Source organism: Alternaria viburni (assembly GCF_023758015.1).
Source record: "Alternaria viburni strain BMP 2772 chromosome Unknown scaffold_9, whole genome shotgun sequence".
In the NCBI taxonomy this organism is placed as follows: Eukaryota; Fungi; Ascomycota; class Dothideomycetes; order Pleosporales; family Pleosporaceae; genus Alternaria; species Alternaria viburni.
In genome coordinates, this window is record NW_026055778.1 from 600535 (window position 1) to 623458 (window position 22924).

The window sequence follows — 22924 nt, forward strand, 5'->3', positions numbered from 1 at the left end:
GATAGCGTAGATCACAGAGAGTTTGCGAGATGATCCCAATAACGAAACAGATTGATCTTCGACTCTGGAGTCAAAGAAGGCTGGGGACCAGAGTTGGACAGGTAGTGCATGTAATGGTGATGCGGCGTAAGTGCATCGTGACACAGACGTCAGTCATCGGTAGTGGTCCTCTGCGGCGTACTAGGTGTGATAGTGACGCAACACATGCTAGGGAACTCGAATCCACCGTAGATGTGGTGGATATGGCTGGTGATGCAGATCAGGGCGGATCGTCGCAGGCTCAGAGTAAACAATGGTTCTGGTTGAGGGAGCGGGCCGTTAGCTAGTCTGCAGTAGGAAAGGGCCGAGGGTCAACGGGCGCTGCAGAAAGCTACGCAGCACGCACAGTAAACAGAACGATGGACGCCGCTAAGAACGAGGCTGGAGGCTCCGCAAGCCCCATGCGCCGTTCGAACAGCGCATGGCCACGTCGCATAGGCGTCCACAATTGCGGGGAGCGTCGTGAGACGAAGCGACGTGGTTGTGCTGAGGGCGGACGGTCTCAGGCACAGGCTCGACATTATGCGCTGCAACACAACAATGCCATCCGCAGCGGACCGGTTGCGCGGTGGACAGCAGTATTTGTATATTGAAACAGCGGACTAATCCAGCAGGTCGGTCCAACTGTTAGTGTGTGCAGGCAGACGCTATGCCGCATGCGTCCTGCTGCATTGTGCTGCAGATAGCTGCGGGTCAGCATGGAGCGCTGCGGGCTGCCGTCGAGAGAGGTTGCACGCAGCGGGCATGCGGTGGGTCGCTGTCGAGGTCGTATAAACGACTGTCTTATACCTAATAACTCGACCAGCTGGAGTCGCAATCGTCTCCAGGCACCTGAGACGAAAAGCATCGGAGGATAATTTTAGGCCAGGTACATCTCATTTCCCCTCGGCAGGGTCAGCCCAATCACCGCGCGCAGAAAGAACGACCGGACCCCTGATCCCTGACGCCGAAGCAGGAGCTAGCCGACGCGGTAGCCTCGCTGTTCGTGCGTGTTGACCATCCCCCAAGGCTCAAGCGTGCCTTCCTCTCTCCACTGTAGAGGCCCATCGCAGCTTCCCTACCCAGTACGCTCTTTCTGCCACTGCGAGCCAGGCCCTCTCCTTCCCTTCTTAGACCGGCACCCCACCGATACGGTCTCTATTTTCTAATACTCTTGCATCGCCATCTCGACACCTACATAGATATACCCCATCCCCGAGGCCTATCTACATGTCGCGAATGGACTCGTGAAGCTGCGCGTCTCCTACTGGCCCGCCATCGTCGATTACTACACTCCACCACGGCCACTTCCTAGGATTGGATCTATCGACAAGCCATACAGCTTCTACGCGTACAGATATACTCAGCATGCGCCCGTGCCAGTGCTGCGACCATGTTGGCGCTATGATTCTCTCCGAACCTTATCGTCGCCCAACTACTACCTCCTGTTCCCAAAAGCAATCCCGCTCTGGAATAAAAAGGGCTGCTGTCTTCGCTGTCGTCGCCGCATCGATACCGTCCGCAATGGCTCAACGGAGTTGCGTGTCGCTTCAGGGCTCAACCGCCTGCCCGGCCTTTTCCTCCGCCTCTGTCGACACCAATTTGACCGCGAACTTGTACGTCAAATGTGTTTTGATAGACAGAGTGTTGGCTAACAGTGAACGCGCATAGTCCATTTCTTCAATACGTGTCAGACACTCGGTCGTTCGATGAGGGCTTGAAGAATTACATCGGTACCGGATATGCACAGCGACAGTCAGTCTAGTTCAAGTCGTACCACGCGACTGTTCATATGCACCAGAAAAACTAACGCATCCCAGGTACGAGAATATATTGGGATGCTCAAGCGTCAACCTCACTAGCACCACCAACCTCTATGCTCGTTACACAACGACTGTCCTTTGTAACGCCATCATCCAATCCTCCAGGAACAGCTGCGGACTCGGCGACACGGAAGCGACTCCACTTTGTGCTGGTGCCTGCGTATGTAGACCGTCTTTGTCGTCCCATACCGCGTCGAAATGCTGACCATCTCAGGCCGATTTTGCCATCAGCGAACAGGTCATCGTATCAAGCCCGGATCTGTGCGGTACGCCTGGTAACAATGCAGTCCCGGAAATCCGCTCTGATTTCGCTCGCTGCTCCAACCCTGCCAACTCTCTTAGCAGCAGCTGTATCGACGCGACCGAAAACGAGCCCAGCGAATGTGGATACAATGGCAACCTACAAGGACTCTGCCTCTTCTGTTCCACTAGCACCGTCAACTCTACGGACTCTTGCTGCGTCAACGCAAACGTCGAATCGCGCTGCGTAGGCATTGACCTGCCTACAACCGTCTCGATGCCTCCAGTGTTCCCCTCAAGCACTTCGTCCTCTTCCCCAAGCTCCACAGCCGGCGCCGGATCTGGTGGAGGTGATTCTGGTCTTTCTGGCGGCGCTATCGCTGGTATCGTTATTGGATCACTTGTCGGCGCTGCGGTAATCATCGCAGCCGCCATCTTCTGCTGCATGCGCATGCGGCACAAGAAGAATAGCCAGGCTGGAAGCGTCTTCAACACGCCATCGCCATCGCGACGCCACTCTCCCAAGGGACCCATGCCACCTATGAGCTACGGTGGCGACGGCCAATCTCCCGCTACTATTCTCCCCGGTGCGCGTGTTCAGCGTATGTCGGCTTTGGAAGGATCAGAGTCCTCGGGTCAGAACAGCGATCGAGGCGGCCGTATGACCGCATACGGTGGCTCACAACTCGGTGCCTATGATTCACCCGAGTCGATACGTGGCCATCTCGCCGGTAACCTCCCCAAACGACAAGGTTCTCTATCCAGCCATTCTGCTCTCGGAGCGAGCTCTTCACCACTCTCTGGATCTGACCAGACGCGTAACTTTTCCAGTCCGGATGGTGTCGCTTCCGGCCAGTCCGAGCAGCTACAGTTCTTCAAAGACTACTATTCCCAGGACGATATCCACCCGAACGACACTGTTGCCACTCTCTGGGCCTACCAACCTCGTGCCGGCGACGAGTTCGAGCTAGAAAGAGGAGATATGCTCAAGGTCGTCGGTATCTGGGATGACGGCTGGGCGACAGGTGTAAGACTTTCCGAATCGGCAGAGCAGTGGGAAGCCCGGAAAGCCGAGCAGCGCGACTCCGGCGTAAGCAACGGAGGCCGACGATCACCCGTCGAATCCGACAGCGAGATCAAGGCTTTCCCCTTGGTCTGCGTGTGCTTGCCACAACACTGGAGGAAGACGATTGAAGGCGACAGCACAGACTCTGGCGGGCATGGCAGTGGAGGTGACCGGATACCTCCAAGCCCCTAAGATGTCCTTCCGTGCCTGGGTCTGTTAACGCTCCCTAGTTGCTCCCTTGTCATCTCCAACCTCAGAACGCCCACCACGTTACGCGCGGTATGGAAAGGGCAAAAGTCGAGTCGCATCCGCAGCACCACCCAATTCGCTAACACGGCCACTACTCTCGAGCACACCAGACGTCCACTCCCTGGGGTCTAGTACACTTATCGGCTCCGACCCTGTCTCCAAATAGTAATGTCGCCACGATGATGTTTGATTTACGCGTTGCTCTTCCCGTTTTGCGATACCTTCGATTCTTGGTCCTACCACCACACCCCCGATCATCGGCCGTCGTTCTACCCCTCCAGGGGTCCTTTGAGACCCTCGAACACGCCACGGCTGCTGGACCACTTACACTTCTGCTTTGTCACGATCAGCGCGAACCATAGACTGCCTTCGGGTCTAGTGTCTAATACGCTCCTTACCCGTCCCCTTGTCGCGCAAGCCTTTGCTTTGCGCAACAAAAAATACACCTTCTTCGACGTTCCTCCAGTAAATCACGCCAAACACACATCTACTCCGGTACATACGACCCTGACCTACCTACCTACCCACCCACCCCGGCTGATTGACGTTTGCTCTATACCCCGCCGCATATCCCATGCGGCGCAACCTTTCCTTTCTTGCTGTTGATTGTTTCTGTGGAGAGTGAGTGAGTTGAGAGCGCTGGAAGCGATATTGTATATATGACTCTTGCTTCCGGAGCCTACTCTCGAGGACAAAGGGTTAATGCTTTATCTTGATTATCATTTCTACGATATCCCGCCTGTTGGATAGGAGGTAGAGGGTGTGGTTTGTGGTTGTTTAGTGGATGGTGGCTTTTGCTGTTTTGGATGCTGAGGAGAGAGGAGATGGTGGCTGCTTGCGTTTTGGATAGCTAGGTTTGGCAATGAGAAATACCGGAATATTCGACATGTTGTCTTTTCGGGTAGTGAATGCTTTGTGCTGTGCAAACTCCTAGTAGGATCGTCACTTTGCCCAGTCCGGTTGACCCAACGACCTCGTTTCTAGGACGTCAGCACCGAAGTACAACCATGATCTCTCAAACCCTCATCCACCAGCCCTCGTCCATCACTTTCCCCTTTCCCACATCCCTTCCTTTCCCAAAACCCTGGCTATCGGCACTTTCCCAAATCTTACGCCATCTCGAAACACGCACCGTGGTCACTTATAGCCAAGCATACACCTATAGCATAAGCATGAAACCCTTTGCCCCGACCACCCCAACAACCGAACCCGGCTCGCCGGTTCAACCCCCGTTCAACACGTTTCTCGAATGCAAATCTCCGAAGCAAAACGCACAAGCCACAGGTACGCGTGTTTGATCCCTTGCTTACGTGACTGCCGTGAGTACAGGGTATAGAAGGAATCAGTATTGCTTGGGTGTCAGATCTGGTTGGGAGCTAGAGTCTGGTTGGAATGTCTCACGTGATGAGACGAGATGGGACTGGGTTGATTCAGTGTAGGTCTATTACGCTCACGCTTGCACAGAGTACTGGAGCGGCGTTCTAGAAGACGAAGCTGTGGTGTTGATATCGCGAGGGGTGTAAGCACTCTCTGTCCCATCTACGAACACTCAGACCCCGAAGAGCACAGCAAAGCGACGATGATTGGTAAATGATCGTTCATATTCCAGGTATCATCTCGTTCTAACTCTCAATCCCGTCCCAATACCCAAAAGGGCATAACCCAGATTTCCATCATAGTACCCCGAAGGGAGTGTTCATCGCTAGTCCGTAAATTCATCGCATCATTGCATAGTAAAAGCAAGGTCGCCCAAAGGCACAACCGCCGCCACAGCTCACCCCCGGTATCATCTCTCCATCAAATGGTATCACCTACGATCTTCCCTTCCTCCTACCGGCCTTTCCTAGGCCTCCATCTTCGTTTCGCTTGTGCCAGTCGTCTATCTCGCGTCGAACGCCTTCGCGGTACGACTTGTATTCTTCGCTCGTTTCCACTAGCAGTTGTGGGCAGTGGCCTGAACGGCGCAGGTGTCGCTTCAGGTTCTCCCAGCGGCAGTCGGGCTTGAAGGTGCAGTTGGGGTGTGGACATCTGTACGGTCGGAGAGTCTGTAAGCATCGTTAGTAAGTCGTAGTATGGTATGGCAAGTCTATAGAGGCCTACCTGATGTGTCCTCTCGTGCTTGCTCAGGTTACTTGAGTCGGCACATGTAAACTCGCAAAATCGGCATTTGTGCGGCTTCTTGCCCTCGTGCAGCGCGCTGATGTGGGTTTGTAACTGTGTATGCGTCGTTGTTGTGTAGCCACAGCGGTCGCATACATACGGTCTCTCGCCTGTGTGTGTCCGCTCGTGGTTGTCTTTGGCTTGGTTGGTTGCAAACGTCTTGTCACAGCCCTCATAGCTGCAAGCATATGGGCGGTAGCCTGCGTGGCCGAGAAGATGACGAGACAACTTAGAGCGTTGCTTGAAATCTTTGGAGTGTGCTTCACAACCTTCCCATTGGCAGAAGCAGTGTGTGCAGTTGTCAACGTGTCCGGTCTTGATGTGTTTGTGGAGGGTTTCGGGGCTGTCAAAGACAGCGAGACAGAAGACACCGGGTGCATGTTGCCTGCGGGTTCTGATTAGCTTATGTTTTCATGTGCCGTCTAGCACTCTGAGAATAGAAGTAACTTGGAGGGTTTAGGAACCAATTCAGGCCGACGTACCACTTGCACACACAGGACTGAGCGTCGGTCGCTCCAGCAGCAGATGCCGAACTTGAGCCAGCAAACGTTGTCCCGCTGGGCCGTAAGATCTCGCTTTGGACCGCAGAGGCGAGGAAGTCGAGTTTATTGGCAGCACCGAATGAGCCCCCTGGCTGCAACTCGTTAGGAAACGCCGAACCTGTTAGCATCCACGACTGATCGTGGAATGTCTGATCGTTGAATCCCATCATTGGGGCGTCTAGACTGAAAGGATTCGAGTGTAGTGAGTTGCGGTCCGCCGACACAGGGCTTGTCGGTAAGCTTGGGTTGAAACCAAAGTTCATAAAGTTGGACGCGAGACCGTTCCCCTGTGCTATTGACGAGTTCCAAAGGTCCATTTGTTGTTGTGATGCAGATGGTGCGTCACCGCACGCTCTTTGAGGTCCATGGCAGCACGAGTTGTCAATGTGACAGTGGTCGCCAGCGACGTTGAGGTAACAGTGTGGCGGGAAGACTGTTTGGCCAGGGCCCGGCGATGGCTCGGTAGTAAAGGCACTCTCTAGCGAAGTATAGTTGCTGTGCGACAGTGCTGGTGTTGGCGCGCTCGACGCTATCGTTGTCAGGTCGTCGGCGATGGTGTTGTACCCGTGAGTTTGGGAGAAGCAGGGATATGTCTCAAATGACCCCAGGCCATCGTCGTTTCCATGGAAGCCTTCTTGAAAATGACAAGGCGCGGTATCGTAACAGTACACAGTGCCGACGGGCGTAGGAGCGGAATGGGCGAAGTGACACTCGTGATGCGAGTCAGACAGGGTGAAGGGTTGATCGTTGCACTTCTGACAGAAGCAAGACTGGTCTGGACAAGCGGCCTTTGTACACTGAGGGTCTATACAGTCGTCTGTGCAATGGTCGTTTTTCTCGTTACACCGGGGGTCGAAGCAAGCGTCGTCTTCGGGGCAATCGTCGGCAGGGCAAGGCAGTGGAGGACAAGAGGGCTCTAGATGACACTCTTGACAGAACTTCTCGAAGCAGTCGTCTGGGAAAGGGCAGTCGGCATCGAGACTGGGTTGTGAGTCGGTGGTGAGTCCGTGATACTCGGTCACTTTCAGGGCGGAAGCCCTCCGCTTAGGTGGGCGCACGTCGCACGTCTCTGGGCAATGAGTGCAACACAAGCTTGGATCAACAGATTGAGTACCGTGTTCAAGCTGGGACGGGGTTGATTGGTCTCGGGTTCGTGCGGCATCATCTTTCAGATCGTCTGCAGCACGCTTGGTACCTGCCACCGGCGCGCCCAAGGAAAACATTGGATCCGTAGTCCAGAAGTCGTCGTCGTCGCCAAAAGCCGAATCGCGATCGCAGTCTACACAGTTATTAGCCATGTTTGCGAGCCCTTGGTGGGAGTTTCAGAGTGTGTGTCTGTCAATGTCGAAAAGTCATGGCGGAGGCCATCACGGTTCTCAAGATTGGGAAAGCACGATGGCGTAATCAGAGTGCCGGGCAAGGTACGAGGGGTAAGTGGAAAGTGTAAAACATACGACTAATCATGCCTCTTGGGGTCTACCCAGACAACTTCACAATACCTACTACAAGGGAAAGGATACGGTTCGGCTGAGATGATGAAGGTATGCGCTTGAGAAGAGTGAATGGAGCCTAACCCGAATGTGTAAAAGCGTATATCCAACTCGTGCGCCCTCATTGGCCCTTGGCTCCAGCCTTGGAAGTCGCGACTGTCATGTGTATCGTACCTTTTCCGAAGCCAGGCATCACAGGACTCTAATCACGAGGCTGGATAACCTCGAGTCGAGATTACTGTCGCTATCGACCGCGGGTGCTATCCCGACGTATATGAGGCGATTCACGCACCGGTACCGTCGTGTGCAACCGGACAGAGAGTCCTCCATCCACGGGATGCGGAAGAACTCATTGCGCTACCGCTCTAGTGTACCCACCTACGGCGTGCTTGACGTTTGCGATCATCGTCATGCGTAGCCGTCACAAACGCGGCGAGAACGATGAAGCTGGAAGAAGAAACGAGAGAAGATGAGCAAACGCAATGTTGGATGCGCAGTTTACACCCTGCCTGAGATGCCGCAGCCGGGAACCGAGAGACGGGTACTTGGCGCCAATCCCACGCGTCGCAATGCACATTTCCCCGCCACGAGGCTGATGTCTCCGCAACTCTCCCTTGCACCTTGGACCCTACCTTCGCACAGCCACAGTGACGACTACGCCTACGACGCTCATAACCAAACATCCTTTGCCTCAGCTTCCCATAACTTCAACTCCTTATACGAACCTACAGATGGGTAACCTTTGCGGCAAACAGTCCAAAGACAACTTCGAAGGCCAAGGGCGCACACTCGGGTCTGCGCCTGCGCCTGCGACCAAAGCATCTGTGCCGAACAATGTTGCGCCGGCGAAGCCCAAGGTCGGAGGACCAGCGCGGACACTAGGAGACAGCAACCGCGAAGATGATCCGAAGGCTGCCGCCGCCGCTGCAGCAGAGGTACGTACCTACAACCTTGTTTGCGACGATGATAGCTGACACACTACCCAGGCACGCGCGAACAAAGCCACATCCGGCGACCTCCAGAAGAAGCTCGACGCCCAAAAGCGGCAGACGAACAACCAAACCCTCCAGCAAGCCGCCAACGAGAGCCGCCTAGCTCGAGAAGCCGACCAAGCGACCGAGACAAGGAACTACAACTAATGCTCATGAAGGGGCAGGATAAGAGAGGAGACTATTGTACATACTGGCCTTTACGATTCACGATATTCATATTGATATTGGTACAAGCGGTGGTTTGGCGCATTTCAGCATACATGAGCCCGGCGTTTGAGGGAATGTAGCCGTCTTAGACATTCTTACACATGACCTACGAGTTTGTGGTTGCAGCGTTGTATGGGTACAGCAAATCCAAAAAGTTCGGTTCCTAGTTGTCAGGTAAATGTCTTGAATTGGGTCTCTCATAGAGGCCTAAAGCACGGCTTGATCATCGCGTCAGGTCTTGCTTTACGCCTCTATGAGACACTCTATCCAAGACATTTACCTGACAACTAGAAACTGAATTACATCCTTTCAAATGGATTGACTCTGTGCTTATGCCTTTCGTCTGACAAAACTAGTTTTATTCTCTCCTCGAACATCACACTCATACCCGACGAAGAAGAGTTTCTTATTACATTTTTCATTCATTCCCACGAGATCGTATATCAATCCCGCATGACTATCTACTCAGCCCGATGCTAAACACTTTACCGCCCGCCTACCGAAAACCCAACCGTGATCTAGAGAGGAGATGGTATAATCCAGGGTATTGTACAGCGAAACCATGTCGAAACGACCGCGCAGATGCAATGACCACCAGAGAAAACACCATGCCAATGACGAGATGCAGAGTACGAGAAAGATGATCGTCGCATATCCCCCATCCCGACCAACCTTGAAGATAAGGTAGCCCAACTAGGCCTAACCACCCGTCATTATGCAGACAAGACGCCAGACCCACCCAGTCCACCAGCTCCATTTGCTAGTTGCGGGATATCGTTGTTGTTTCGCTAGAGGAAAAAGAGACCCTGGATATAAACGCCGTCGCTGAAAAACGTAGAAGCGACTTTAGAAATTGAGTGTTGATGCCCGGCCACGCCACTGGAAGTTTCACCCTCCGAGCAGCGCGGGGGCTGTTTTGAGAAATTCTTTTTGTTCGGCCGTCGCAGAAGATCGAGTAAAAAAGTGTATAATCGAAGCGCCAGGAGGCGAAAGGTCGAAGGAAAACAAGTGGAACTGAGTTCGATAGCTTAGGCGGCGACCTCAGATACGGGGGCACGACCACCACCGACAAGCTCAAGGATCTTGCCGGCGACGGCCGCAGGGTAGCCACGAGAGAGACCCTCATTGACGACTGTCATGGCAGCAGCGCGGTCCTCGACGGCCATGTAGGCACGGGTCATGGCCTCGTAGGTGCTGGGCTCGCGCCTGCTCTCTGAGACGGACTCATAGATGGCCTTGGCCTTCTGGATGTCATGAGCAAGGGCCCAGCCGTGGATGAGAGAGTTGGCGATGTAAGGAGTCATCTCAACGCCACGAGCCCGCATATCGCGGAGAACATCCTCGGTATCCGCGATCTGGTGGTTGGCGACCATGGCCTCAAACAGTGCCTGGTAGAGGCAGGCCTGAGGACGAACACGGCTGTCTGCGAGGACAGTGTCAAAGAGACGACGAGCACCCTCCATGTCGTGCATGACGCAACCCTTGGCGTGGATCAGCGATGAGTAATGGACAGCTTCCGGGACAGCACCGGCGCTGCGAACTTGCTCGAGAACCGACTCCGCGGCCTCCATATCGACAGGCTCAAGGGTAGCGTGGGTGTCGATGAGGAGCTTGTACGTGTGCGTGGTAGGCTCGATGCGCTTAGCACGCATGCGCTCGTAGTAGTTGAGAACCTTGCTGCGGTCACGCTTGGTAGTCAGGAAGAACTGCATCATGCTGTGGTAGGGCGCGGGGCGGGGCTTGTAGTTAGGCATGCTCTCCATCTCTTCGAACAGCTCCTCAGCGAACTTCTCGTCGCTAACACGGCAAAGAGCGTTGACAATGGTACCGTAGGTGACAGAAGTAGGGCGAATGCCGAGGTTGCGCATCTCAGAGAAGTAGAATAGGCAGTCGTCGATGCGTCGGGCCTTTCCAAGCTTGCCAATCAGAGCGTTGTACAAGAAGGAAGAAGGCTCAACACCCTCAGACTTGGCACGGAGGAAGATCTTGACTGCCTCAGTCGCTTCATCGAAGGTCTTGGTCGACTCCTTGAGCGTGGTGATGTAGAGACCAAAGGTGTTGGCTGTTGGCGCAGCACCCATCTCAAGCAGATCCTGGTGATATCTTCCCGCAAGATCACGCTGGTTGCAGGTAAGGCAAGCAGCGACCATGGCGTCCAGGATCGTTACCCAGCCATATCGCACAATACGGTACTGAGGTAGGAGGGGAACGTCCTGCTTGGCGAGGTTAAGGATATCATGGGCAAGGGTCAGGCGGTCTTCCTTGGCAGCGGCAGTGATAAGCTTAGCGTAGGTGAAGAATCGAGGGTGGCGGCCAGCTCGGCGCATGTTCCTGAACTTCATCAAAGCCTCGTTGAGGTGAGACGATGATCGTCCGTGAGTCTTTTCCAGAAGTTCGGTGATGGCAACAGAGCCCTTGTTGTCGGTAGATGCGGCGTAAGGGTCGTATTGATCCTCGAACGTGGGAGCTGACGGGGTGATAGGGGCTTGGACAGGGTAGGCGGCGAATGGTGCTGGTGAGTACAAAGCCTCCGGAGCGGGATGCTTGTAGGCATACCATCGGTGCTGGAGATCACCCCTGTCGAGCTTGGTGAGCACTTGTTCAACAAGACCGGAAGTTGTCTTGTTGACTGGTGTGCCATTTGCGGCGATGACTTCAAGAAGATGGGCGAACCGTGCAACGTGAGCAACGTCAACTTCGGCCTCCTGGAGTAGAATTCCAGATTGAACTTGCATTAGAAGCGTGATGTCGTCGAAGTTGAGTTGTACGATGGCCTCAGGTCCCATTCCAGCAAGTAGGTGGTGAGCAACTGGGGTGACTAGGCCGCCGTTTTCAATCATCGTCCACATCAGTTCCATGCTAGCCCGCGGCGGAAGGAAGATACCACGCTTCATCATGAACTGACCCATAACCTCGATAGCCTCGTCGATGTGCTCTACGGTCTCCATCTTAGCTTGGTTAGAGCCAGACTGAGAGTCCCGTATGCGAGCAAACATTTGACGACCTTGACGAAGACCGCGTTCTGCGTGTCCACTACCAATTAATGCAATACTGTGCATGGCAGTGGGCTCGATGAAGTCGGCCTTGGTGGGAGAAAGCTCGAGCATCCTCCAGAAAACCTCAGCAGCTTCGATGTTTCCAGTGCGGATATGCATAGCACCCATCGCCATGGCTGGCCGTGACAGGTCGACCTCAGCTGGAAGATCATCGAAAGCCTGGGTAGCAATCTCTACGGCATCGCGATCCGCAGCCTTGATGCAAATAGCGGCCATAGCGATCTGACGCGCCTGTGGGCTAAGGTACTCCGTTGCGTGCACGTAGGCTTGGTCGAAAGAACCATTCCTGAGCCATTCGGGAAGGAAGGCCTTGAGACCGACAATGTCGCGGACGGAAGTGACGTCTTCTGGTGTGGCGAGCGCACTCTCGATCTTGGACAGGAACTTCTCAGCTCCCTCAATGCGGCCACATACCGTATACGCCTTTACAAGAGCGGCATACACGTCGTTGTCTCTCCTAGTAATCTCGAGCTCGCCGTTGTCGTTTGAAATGGCCAGAGCTTTGTACTCGTCGTAGCACTCGACCGCACTCTTCAGATCGCCAGACTTGCCGAAAGCTTGGATCATTGGAACGAACATCTCGGCAGCCGGAGTCACACTGTGGGATTCCATATGGGAGTAGATTCGTACCATGTCATCTACACGGTCGCTCTCCGCGCAGGCGGTGACGAGCAGGCGGTAGGTCTTTTCGGAGAATGTTCGGTTGTCCTCGACGTGGACGGCAGCATCGAAAAGCTTAATGGCGACTGAGAGCGATCCGTCCTCAGCGAGGATAGCATAGTCAGTCTCGTGAGACTGTAGCATGAAGCTGCCCTCTTCTTCCATACCACCGTATCGCAGACGCCTGTCTTCGAAGCTTTGCTTCTGAGACACAACTTCGAGAGAGCGGACGGATAGGAGTTCGATCAGGGTGGTGTACGTAGCAGTGTCAGGCACAACACGCCGGCGAAGCATATCAGAGTAGACATCCAGGGCCTTGGGAACGACCTGATGCTGGGCGCGGGGGAGATGGATCGCAGCAGATAGCAGGGCATTGTATGCGGTGGCTGATGGCTTGACGTCAGAACGAAGCATAGCCTCGAAGACAGCGGGTACTTCGGCATAGTTGCGGTTGATTGCCAGCTTCTGCAGCTGTACGGTATATTCGTCGTGCGCTTCGATTGGGCTAGTGGCGATGGTGGACTCGGTGCGGCTCAGAATTGACGAGTTCACAAGAGTGTCCGCAACAGTGGCGGGCGACTCTGAACGGGCCTCTTCTATTGGCGAAAGCTCTTCCTCAATGGCCTGGGCAACTTCGCTATCGACCTTGTACCGTGCCACCTCTTGTGCAATTGCCTCGTCCACTTGTGCCAGCGCAATCTTCTCCGCCTCTTCACCACCGACAGCCTTCTTGAAGTCCTCTACTTGGCTGGTGCTGTATGCGCGGTTGACACCGGCACGCGCGGGAACCGGTTCTGCCACCTCTTCAATCGCAACACTGCTCTCCTTGGCCTCTGCCGCAGCCTTGGAGCTGGCCGGGTCCCATTCGATGAGCTTGCGGAACTGGAACTGCGACCACTCCTTGTCCTCCGTCTTCTGCTGGTGTTTCTGCCATGCTGTGTAGTATGCGGCTAGACCGGAATCCTGATGGTCGTGTTGTCCGGCGGCGAGCGCCTTGAGCGCGCTCGTTGTAGACGATGTCGAGGTGAAGGCATGTTGGTTCTTGAGGCCCTTGCGGAAGCGGTCGTGTTGGAGGGAGGCGAGGGGGTTGTTCTGGCTTACACCAGCAACTACTGATTGAGCATAACCGTGAGTAAAGCCCTTGGCAAGACTCTGGCGCGCGAGATGGAAACTCTTAAACACCATTTAGGAATTTGAGGAGCCCTCCAGATGGATAGGGTGAGACTGTGGATGGTCAGCACGACTTGTCTCAAGTGTGATTCCGATGGTGGAATTGCTCCGAGCGACTGGACATCGGCCCGCGACCAATTTTGGGGGTTAGGCAACAACTTTGTGGCTCGCGTGCGCGTGTCGCGATGGTGAGAGCAATTGTTGGCAATTGAAGGAGAGGGCACCTACTATTCTCGGGATCCCTACGCGTCGGTGCAGGTTCATTTGACGATGGCCGTCAAACAAACGCGCTTTCGGATGTAAGGAATCGTGTGGTTGTGGGGAAATTGGCCGGTGTTTAGTGAACCTTAACGCCCCAAGTGTGTGTAGTCGAATGCTCGGAAGGAGTCGCAATTCTATTAGAAGTAGAAGGGGATGCGACAGAGAAAAAGCAAGGCGCACGGTGGCCTGGAGAGAGATATTGTCAGCCTCGAAGGCAAGTTGGTTAGCGGGAGTCAGAAGGAAGCTTCGAGCGCACAGTTCGTAGTCGTCATGAAAAGGTAGGACCGATGCAATGGCCGCTAAAATTGGCCGAAAAATTATCGCAAGTCGCGCTGAACCCACGTTTCCTGTCTAGCGTTCGCTCACGCGAGCCCGGCGACGTGTCCCCTCGGGGAGGGATGTATACGCCTCCGACCCAATCGTCGACGCGCGCTCTCTCGCGTCCCTGGTAACGTCGGAGCCGGATCGATTGTGGCACCGCGCCGTCCAGGACGCCCATCGAACTCTGGATGACTCAGACAGAACGACGAGAAGAACACGGCCTGCACCCCGCATGGATCTGGCCTGCTGCAGGATTTGACTAGCACCTGATGGCTTAAATCCGCCGTTCCGGTTCCATACGCCGTGCCCATCGGAGGCGAACTGCTGCATGTGAATTGCGGCGCCGTACACGTGCACGTGACGAAAGTTATTATCATCGCGACAATTCCTCCTAACCGCACTCGGCATCCTCGAAGAAACGGTGTATACCGGCAGCTGCAAGAGTTCGTGGCAGAAGCTCAGTGACCCACCGCGCGTGCAGTCAGGTCTCTAGTCTACGCTGCACACCCCGCGAGACAGCCATCTCCAGCCCCCCTCCAACATTGCGCGAATACTGCTGCCTATTATCAATCCGACTAATCGAGATCCTGCTGCTTCCTATCGCACCCAGCTACTCCACTTTCAGCATGTCATCATCGGACGCGCCGTTGACCCCGAGGGCCGTTTCTTGTCCGGCAAAGGTACTAGTCGCGGGTGGCTACCTCGTGCTGGACCGGGAATACACAGGTCTGGTATTCGGTTTAGACGCAAGGATTCACACCGTGGTCGAACCTATCAAAACGAGATCCGGCGTGACGATCAATGAGATCCTGGTGACGAGTCCTCAGTTCCGCGAGGCCATTTGGGAGTACGGATACAGGTCGCAGGGCCAGGATGGAGGCATCACCTTGACGCAGTTGAGCGTGTAAGTGCCTTTTCCATCCCTCCATCAGTCACGTCCGTCGCTTGCATCGTATCATCTCATTGGTCGTCCTTTCTTTCCTTTTTCTTGTGTATCACTCCCCTCCAAGCCCATCAGCATCTCTACCCAATCGGGCAAAGCATTCTTAATGGTCATTTATCACGTGTTCATTGAAGACCTGTTGCGAGACGAGGCTGCAATGTCAAGATAGTATCTGGATTCCCAAAGCCCACATCAGCACTTGACTGGAACGTTGGTGTCGCATCGTGTTACTGCTTTGATTGTGGTGTGTCTTCTCCAAACTGACCCCTTCTCTTGTACTATTCTGCACGCTTTTCTATTACATCGATGCGCATGATCTTATCATAAGCTTCACTTTGCTTCAGTCTACCAGTCCAACTAACCCAAACCCAGCGGCCACGAACAATCCATCGCCCGATCCCGCAACCCGTTCATAGAGACCGCCCTAACATACGCACTCACATACATCCACGCCCTTCTCCCCAAGACCCTCATCCAGCCCTCCAGCATCCGCATTCTAGCGGACCAAGCCTACTACTCCAACCCAGGCGTCACCCGCAGCTCCAACATCATCTCGCAACCCCACAAAGTCTCGCGCTTCCAGGACTTCAACGTCAGCCTAAAAGAAGCGCACAAGACAGGACTAGGAAGCAGCGCAGCGCTCGTCACAAGTTTCACAGCCGCAGTGCTAGAATTCTACCTACCGAAAGAACTTTTCGATATCCACACAGAAAAGGGCCAAACAGTCCTCCACAACCTCGCTCAAGCCTCTCACTCCCACGCGCAAGGCAAAGTCGGAAGCGGTTTCGACATCGCCTCTGCAGTTTACGGATCCTGTCTCTACAAGCGTTTCTCGCCCTCTCTGCTGAGTGATCTACCTCAACCCAGCAGCCCTGGCTTCGCAACACAACTACGCTCTTTAGTCGAGGGCCCGACATGGGACACCGAGATCCAAAAGGCTGCTATCAAGATGCCCAAGGGTGTGCGCCTGGTCATGTGCGATGTCGACTGCGGCAGCGAAACACCGGGTATGGTGAAGAAGGTTCTGGCGTGGAGAGCAGAGAAGGCAGAGGAAGCGGAGAGGATCTGGAAAGATCTGCAGAAGGGGAATGAGGCGTTGGCTGCTGAACTTACGCGTTTGGCTACTGATGAGCAAGGCGACGGGGACGCGAAGTCGAAGTACGACGCGCTAAAACAGATCATTGAGAGTAATCGCGCGCTGATTCGCGAGATGGGCGAGAAGTCTGGTGTGCCTATTGAGCCGCCTCAGCAAACGCGTCTATTGGACTACTGTTCCAAGCTAGACGGCGTGATTGGAGGCGTTGTTCCCGGTGCTGGTGGCTTCGATGCTATAGTTCTTCTAGTGGAGGACAAGGCGGCTGTCATTGAATGGCTCAAGGTTTGCCTTGCGCAATACGAAGACCCTGAAGCGATTGGTAGGGTTGGTGTAATCGGTGTTAGAGAAGAGATGGTGGGTGTCAAGGAGGAAGACCTCAGTCTGTATGCGGAGTGGAAGGAGGCTTACTGAAAGACATGAGAACGGGTTGGAAGGTGTGGTAATACAGACTGTGGAGGTGGTGGAGTGGTAGATATCTTTAGCAGACGGGAGAGCGTAGTCTTTTTAGTATTAGCGCAAAAGTTATGTCAATACAGCTGTTGTAGGTTTCAACAAACGCAAAGGCCGGACAGGACCATACGTCTTGAGAAACTGAAGCCCTTACGCTATCAAAAGCGATTCATTCGTACAGAGACACGGGACTGCAAGGCGCATGTGAGAGCTCGGTAAGTCGTAATTCATACTTCATGCGCACCGGACGTTACTCATGGCATTGTGGAACCAATGTAAAACTCCTTCACAATTCATGAGGTATCATTCCGTGCTTGTCTGAACTTTTTAATTCATAGATCTTGACATGGACGCCAACCCATTTCCGTTAAAGATCGCCCTGTCCGTCCATTCCACCTGCTACACCACCTTCCTCGCCCCGCTGGAGTATGGTACTAAGGGTACACTGGTGGCTCGCTAGTTGGAAAAGCCCCGGCAATGCAATGCTTCATGAGAGACAAAGGAAGAAAAGAGAAACACCTTCACGAAAGCACGCTTATGCCTTGACGGCGTACTTTCGCTGGGGGAAGTGTGTGTTCCTCTTCTTCTGCTTCTCGGTGACGAGCGAAGCCTCGTGCTTGGTGAGTTTTCGGCGGATGGCGCGGGTCTGCTTGGGGCGGAGGTCGAGAGGAGTGTACCTAATCAGTGTTAGAAATTGGTCCCTGGAGCTTCCGAGTCGGCCTAGACGCACTTCTTGCCCTTGTAGAACAGCCTGAGCTGAGCCCTCTGGTTGGCGTTGATGACGGTGAGGACCTTGGCGATTCCCTTGCGGACATCATGAATGCGGGTGAGCTTGGTGTTGGAGCCACCGGTGACCTTGGCGGTCCTGAGCTGGATCAACTCCCTTCATGTCCGTCAGCATTCCATTTCCCTGCCAGTGTTCCGGTTTCGGCGACGTACGACTTGAGGTCGGTGAGCTGGGACGCGAGCTCATCCTTGGACTTGTTCCACAGCTGGGCGGTCTTCTGCGGTGGTTGTGAGCACGAGATCCGAGGTTGGTGTTTGCGCAGGCGAGGGTGTACGTACGACCTTGGAAGTAGACTGGAGGCAGCAAGTCAGCACAGGTTCTCTCAATCGTGAAGTATCAAATCTTGCGCAGCACCACTAGCGGAGGGTGCAACGGCCTGACCCCTCACTGCCAGCGGTTCCGTAGCTGCGCGACACAGTCCCAATACCAAACGCATAAATGAGAGCATCGACGTACCATTTTGACTGTGAGTTAGTAGGACCGGGTGATATGGATGGGGTCTCGCGTGTCGCAACGATGAACTTTTGGTGTTGTCAGAAATCAGTGTGTCGCCCGGAGCCTCGCTAAACTATTCGCCGATCACCAAGACGGCCTAGCGCCTTGGCCGTGCATTGCGTAGCCCGCGCCAGGGCAGGTGCGACCCTCATCATGCCAGAAGTCCAGGAACCATTGTTGCTGCCTCGGCCTGTCAAGATACCGTGATATCCGACATGTCGTCTACTGGAGGCGGATGGGCGCAACTGCGCCAGCAAGCGCGCACGCTCGAACAACAAGTGGGTTCCATTCATTGCTGCGACGGACTTAGTCGGCGCTCGCGGCAGCCCTGCTAACGAGGCATGCCAGACAGAGACGCTGTTCCACACATACTCGCAGTTCGGCTCGACACCAAACATCCCCGCGAAACCCTCAGAAGAAGAGATACGGGTCGAAACCAGACTGCAGGAAATCCTCGAGCAAAGAGATGGACTTGTCGGCCAGCTATCGCGGCTCCTCGACTCCGAATCGACACATGGCTCGTCGGCCGTAAAGCAGAACAACCTTGCCAGACACCGCGAAGTACTCTCAGACCACCGTCGCGAGCTCGCGCGCCTCAAGTCCACCCTGAACGAGGCCCGCAACAGGGCGAACCTCCTCTCCAACGTACGCTCGGACATTGATGCATACCGGTCCGCGAACCCAGAGCAAGCGGAGGCCGACTACATGCTCGACGAGCGGAATCGCATCGACAACTCGCACAACGTAGCCGACTCAGTCCTCAGCCAGGCATATGCCGTACAAGAGAACTTCAGTCTGCAAAGGGAAACGCTCACGAGCATTAACCGGAGAATAGTGGGCGCTGCAAGTCAAGTACCAGGTATCAACAGCTTGATCGGACGCATTGGCACAAAGAAGCGCAGAGACGGCATCATACTGGGCAGTTTCATCGCATTCTGCTTCCTGATGCTGCTATGGTTCAGGTAGATGGGGTTGCACATGTTCATTTTGGGCGTTCAAGCGGGCTGGATATCCTCATGACTTTCATTAGCATGCTATGCGCAAGGCGTCTTGGGCCTGTACGGTTACGTTTATGTTTACAAAGGGTTGGGTATCGTGGGAATTGAGAGTCTTCCGTATGCTGTACAAGATGTCGTTACATGTTCGTCATCAAGCCTCCTTAGGCGTGGCTTCTGAAGGAGACTGTCGGGCCTCGTTGACCAGCTTCGCAAAGCCTCTGTTCATATCCTCCATTTCTGTGCCTTCTGCGTCTCCGCTGCCTGCCCATCGAATCTTGCAGTCTTGGTCTACCAGGTAGACATAGCCGACTCTGCCGTTCAAAAGTCCGATCGTCTCTCGTATCTTCTCACTGACACCTTTTCTAACCACGAAGTACCTGCCCCAGTCCTCTTTTGGCTTGGACGCCTTCAGCCGCCACTGGAATAGCGATACGATCCAAGCCTTCATGGTGTTCTCTTCGATGTTAACATCAACCATCTGCGCAACTTCGGGATTTTGCGCCAAAATCTCGTGTAGTGCGGTGTTTGTTTTCTTCCCTGTGAAAGTCTCGACCTGGGTCAACCCCCACATCGAACTAAACACATTTACAACACTGATCTTCCCGTTGAGCACATTCGTAGTGTCCTTGTCCTTCCCCTCAAGTGTATCTCCGTGGAAGTTGGGAAAGTATAACGCCGCGTCCTTCTTGAAGATCCTCTGGTTCGCCATGAAAGTCTTTCCCGACCTATACTTGCGGATATTCTTGAAGTCGCGGAAATAGTTTGTGCCCCATTTCTCGACCAGATCCTTGCGCTTCTCGAGGTTCCGTTGCGACATGGTCATACCGGAGTAGTCTTTCTTGGTTTTGGGGATGCTGGCGTTTTCGCCTGGTTGTGGAGCGCGGCTGAAACCGATCGGACGGCCAAGCGGCTTCGGGATGAATATGTCTTCATCTTTGGGATCGGGTGTGGGCGAGGTCTGGGTGGGGGTTGGTTCCGGAGCTTGCTGGCGGAGAGTCTGCGCGGAGGTAAAAGGTCGAACGAGCGATTGCCTTGCGATTGAAGAGATTGCGATTCGGCTTTGGCACCGTAGACATATCGATGAGGCAGTAAGGAACGTGCGCCGCAATGGCGTTGCTATCCGGGGCTGAAGCATTTTGTTTGTCGAGTGTCTTTGTCCCGCCAAACTCGAGAAATGACGGATGTGAACCTGAACTAGCACAGAAGCGGCCAAAGTACCACGTGCTTTCGCGTCAGCGCCAACTCTGTACGCGCTGCTGCCTCGGTGACGTTCTACACTCTCTCACCAGCGCATTGCCTGCTAAGCTTTGAAATGGCTAACGGTCCCGGCGCACGATATAAATGGCGCTACGATAGGCAACTGTGCTTTCTCAGTCCCTTCCCTTGACTACCTTGGAAGTATTAAAGCGGCGCCCACGTTGCTACTCGACTCAACGGCCCAACTCGGAACAACATAACTTTGATCGCAAAGACTCATCGACTTCCAGAGGTCTACAGCATGTCGAACAATGCGCTTGCGGCCAAAGAAGCCTACTTCAAAGAGCAAGAACTTTTGGATATCCCTGACGACGAGCAAGACACCCCGGACGCCAGCGTGGGTAGACTCGAACGCGCATTGAAAGATTCGAAAGCCATGCGGCCCCCGGCGCTTAGAAAGCAGACAAGCAGTTTTCTTGGAGCAACCCCGAAAGAAAGGCAAGCGGAGTTCGAGGCGCAAACGAAGACACGACGCGCAATCGAGCGACAAAAGACTCACCAACCGATGCGTTCATCTACAGCGCCTGAACAAGAACTTACAAAGATGTTGCCAGTCACCAAGGCACGTACCAGGTCAACAGCTGTCGTTGGCGCGAAGAGTAATCTGAACCGAGTCTCATCCTTACCTGACACAGCTGGCGAAGATACTACTCCATTTTATATACGAATGGGTGACATTCCAAGGGAGTGGAAAGGAAAGCCCAAACTAGCAAATAATATCAAGCTGAAACCAGAGGACCAACAATACCTCAAGGGCAGGATCGTATATTTCTGGCCGAGCCATGATATTACCGGTCCGCGGCGTCAACGTATACACAAAGTAATCGAACTCGGTGCTGCTTGGGTCAAGGAATGGACAGAAAACATTACACATGTTATAATAGACGACAACTACGACGTACACACGTATGATCTGCTACTGCGGGATCCGAACATACCTAGCATTCCTGAGCACATCGCGGTCGTCAAGTTCCAGCCTTATATAACGGAAACTGTAGAATGGAAAGGACTCCGAGATCCAAATCAACCACGCTTTGCGATCAAAGGTGCACCCAGCAGGAAGGAACGCGGTGAGCCGAGAGAGCCATTCCAAACCTCAGCCGCATCACAGAGCTCACCAGCAATAAAGTCGTCAAAGCGACAGATTGCTGCAAAAGAATCACAAAAGACCGACTCATATCCAACCGAAGAAAGCGTTCCCGCTACGCCACCTGTAGCAGATATAGCTACGCGTATCTCGTTCGACGAAACTGTCGAGGATAGCTTCGTCATGCCGTCTTCGAGTCCAACGAAAGCTTCGCAACCTAAGATTGTCGATAAATTCAATGACGCTCTTTCCCAAGCGATACTGGAAACGAAGGCTGTCGCACACCTACCACTGGAGGAAGACGAGGATGCAGGGTCTCCGGTCGCAAGTGGTGTGGAAGATGTAGACGACTCAGGTACCGACGAGGAGCGCGTAGTCGCGGCGCCTAAGTTACCAAAGCAGTTTAACATTGTCTCGAAAGCGTCTGCTCTACGCAATAAGAAGCCATTCAACCAGAACGCGTTCCAATGTATGGACCCAGGTGCGAACGGCTATACATCCCAAAACCCGAACGCCCGTACTATCGAGATCCTCGATCAGATGTGCAAACATTACGATCAGATGCAGGACCAATGGCGCGTGCTCAGCTACCGCAAATGTATCACTACCCTGAAGAAGCAAACGGTCAAGATCATTACTGCGAAACAAGCTGCAGCCCTACCTTATATTGGCGGACGGCTCGCCAAGAAGATCGAAGAGATCGTACTCACCGATCGTCTCCGCAGGCTCGAAAGCACGCGAGATGACCCTCTCGACGTGGTACTCCGCCTGTTTCTCGGTGTCTATGGCGCTGGACTCGTCCAGGCCCACAAATGGATCAAGGCCGGTCATCGCACGCTCGAAGATCTTCGAACCAAAGCGACTCTTACTGAGAGCAACAAGGTCGGTGTAGAGCACTACGACGACTTCAACTCCCGGATACCACGCGCTGAAGTCGAGGCTCACGGCGCCGTAGTCACCAGAGAGCTGAAGAAGATCGACCCCAAGTTCAAAGCCACCATCATGGGCAGCTATCGCCGTGGCGCAAAAGACTCGGGCGATATCGACATGATACTCACGAAGCCCGATACTTCGCTTGCCGCTATGCGAACAATCATCTTCGACCGCCTCGTCCCTCATCTCTACAAGATTGGCTTCTTGAAAGCTTCCCTAGCGACCTCCCGATCCAATGATCCCACAGGCTCGAAATGGCACGGCGCCTCCTGTCTCCCAACTTCGAAGGTCTGGCGGAGGATGGACTTCCTTCTTGTCCCGGAAGAGGAGATGGGTGCTGCGCTTATCTACTTCACTGGAAACGATATCTTCAATCGCAGTATTCGGCTGCTGGCTCGCAAGAAGGATATGAGGTTGAACCAGAAGGGGCTATACAAGGATGTGCATAGGGGGAAGCGGGGTGAGAAGTTGAACGACGGCGTTTTGGTGGAGGGTAGGAGCGAGAGGAAGATCTTTGAGATACTCGGGGTCCCTTGGAGAGAACCGCATGAGCGGATTTGTTAGAGGGCGATATCTGGGGCGGATTTTGGAAACTACGGGCGGATGATTGATTTTGAGTAAGA

General features: G+C 54.1%; 9 protein-coding genes across 9 annotated transcripts; 5 read left to right on the top strand and 4 right to left on the bottom strand.

Annotated features, from left to right (window-relative positions):
• Window positions 1-1542: 1542 nt before the first annotated feature.
• On the top strand, window positions 1543-3339 carry J4E79_005103 (uncharacterized protein; the record flags this gene model as incomplete). The annotated part of the gene is made up of 4 exons (XM_049353981.1): window positions 1543-1634; window positions 1690-1773; window positions 1839-2001; window positions 2056-3339. The coding sequence occupies 4 exons, from the start codon at window positions 1543-1545 to the stop codon at window positions 3337-3339; spliced, it is 1623 nt and encodes a 540-aa protein (XP_049211601.1).
• A 1868-nt stretch (window positions 3340-5207) lies between these two features.
• Window positions 5208-6415, bottom strand: J4E79_005104 (uncharacterized protein; the record flags this gene model as incomplete). Its single annotated transcript, XM_049353982.1, has 3 exons — window positions 5208-5441; window positions 5497-5941; window positions 6039-6415. The coding sequence occupies 3 exons, from the start codon at window positions 6413-6415 to the stop codon at window positions 5208-5210; spliced, it is 1056 nt and encodes a 351-aa protein (XP_049211602.1).
• Window positions 6416-8319: 1904 nt separating this feature from the next.
• Window positions 8320-8727, top strand: J4E79_005105 (uncharacterized protein; the record flags this gene model as incomplete). Its single annotated transcript, XM_049353983.1, has 2 exons — window positions 8320-8523; window positions 8575-8727. The coding sequence occupies 2 exons, from the start codon at window positions 8320-8322 to the stop codon at window positions 8725-8727; spliced, it is 357 nt and encodes a 118-aa protein (XP_049211603.1).
• A 1088-nt stretch (window positions 8728-9815) lies between these two features.
• J4E79_005106 (uncharacterized protein) lies at window positions 9816-13688 on the bottom strand (the record flags this gene model as incomplete). Its single annotated transcript, XM_049353984.1, has 1 exon — window positions 9816-13688. The coding sequence occupies one exon, from the start codon at window positions 13686-13688 to the stop codon at window positions 9816-9818; it is 3873 nt and encodes a 1290-aa protein (XP_049211604.1).
• Window positions 13689-14881: 1193 nt separating this feature from the next.
• Window positions 14882-16705, top strand: J4E79_005107 (uncharacterized protein; the record flags this gene model as incomplete). Its single annotated transcript, XM_049353985.1, has 2 exons — window positions 14882-15159; window positions 15571-16705. 2 exons carry the CDS (start codon window positions 14882-14884, stop codon window positions 16703-16705), a joined length of 1413 nt encoding a protein of 470 aa, XP_049211605.1.
• Window positions 16706-17279: 574 nt separating this feature from the next.
• On the bottom strand, window positions 17280-17990 carry RPL35 (60S ribosomal protein L35; the record flags this gene model as incomplete). Its single annotated transcript, XM_049353986.1, has 5 exons — window positions 17280-17421; window positions 17475-17627; window positions 17684-17748; window positions 17810-17824; window positions 17988-17990. The coding sequence occupies 5 exons, from the start codon at window positions 17988-17990 to the stop codon at window positions 17280-17282; spliced, it is 378 nt and encodes a 125-aa protein (XP_049211606.1).
• Window positions 17991-18241: 251 nt separating this feature from the next.
• On the top strand, window positions 18242-18992 carry J4E79_005109 (uncharacterized protein; the record flags this gene model as incomplete). Its single annotated transcript, XM_049353987.1, has 2 exons — window positions 18242-18304; window positions 18375-18992. 2 exons carry the CDS (start codon window positions 18242-18244, stop codon window positions 18990-18992), a joined length of 681 nt encoding a protein of 226 aa, XP_049211607.1.
• Window positions 18993-19175: 183 nt separating this feature from the next.
• Window positions 19176-20159, bottom strand: J4E79_005110 (uncharacterized protein; the record flags this gene model as incomplete). The annotated part of the gene is made up of 1 exon (XM_049353988.1): window positions 19176-20159. One exon carries the CDS (start codon window positions 20157-20159, stop codon window positions 19176-19178), a length of 984 nt encoding a protein of 327 aa, XP_049211608.1.
• Window positions 20160-20522: 363 nt separating this feature from the next.
• J4E79_005111 (uncharacterized protein) lies at window positions 20523-22865 on the top strand (the record flags this gene model as incomplete). The annotated part of the gene is made up of 1 exon (XM_049353989.1): window positions 20523-22865. One exon carries the CDS (start codon window positions 20523-20525, stop codon window positions 22863-22865), a length of 2343 nt encoding a protein of 780 aa, XP_049211609.1.
• Between the last annotated feature and the right edge of the window lie 59 nt (window positions 22866-22924).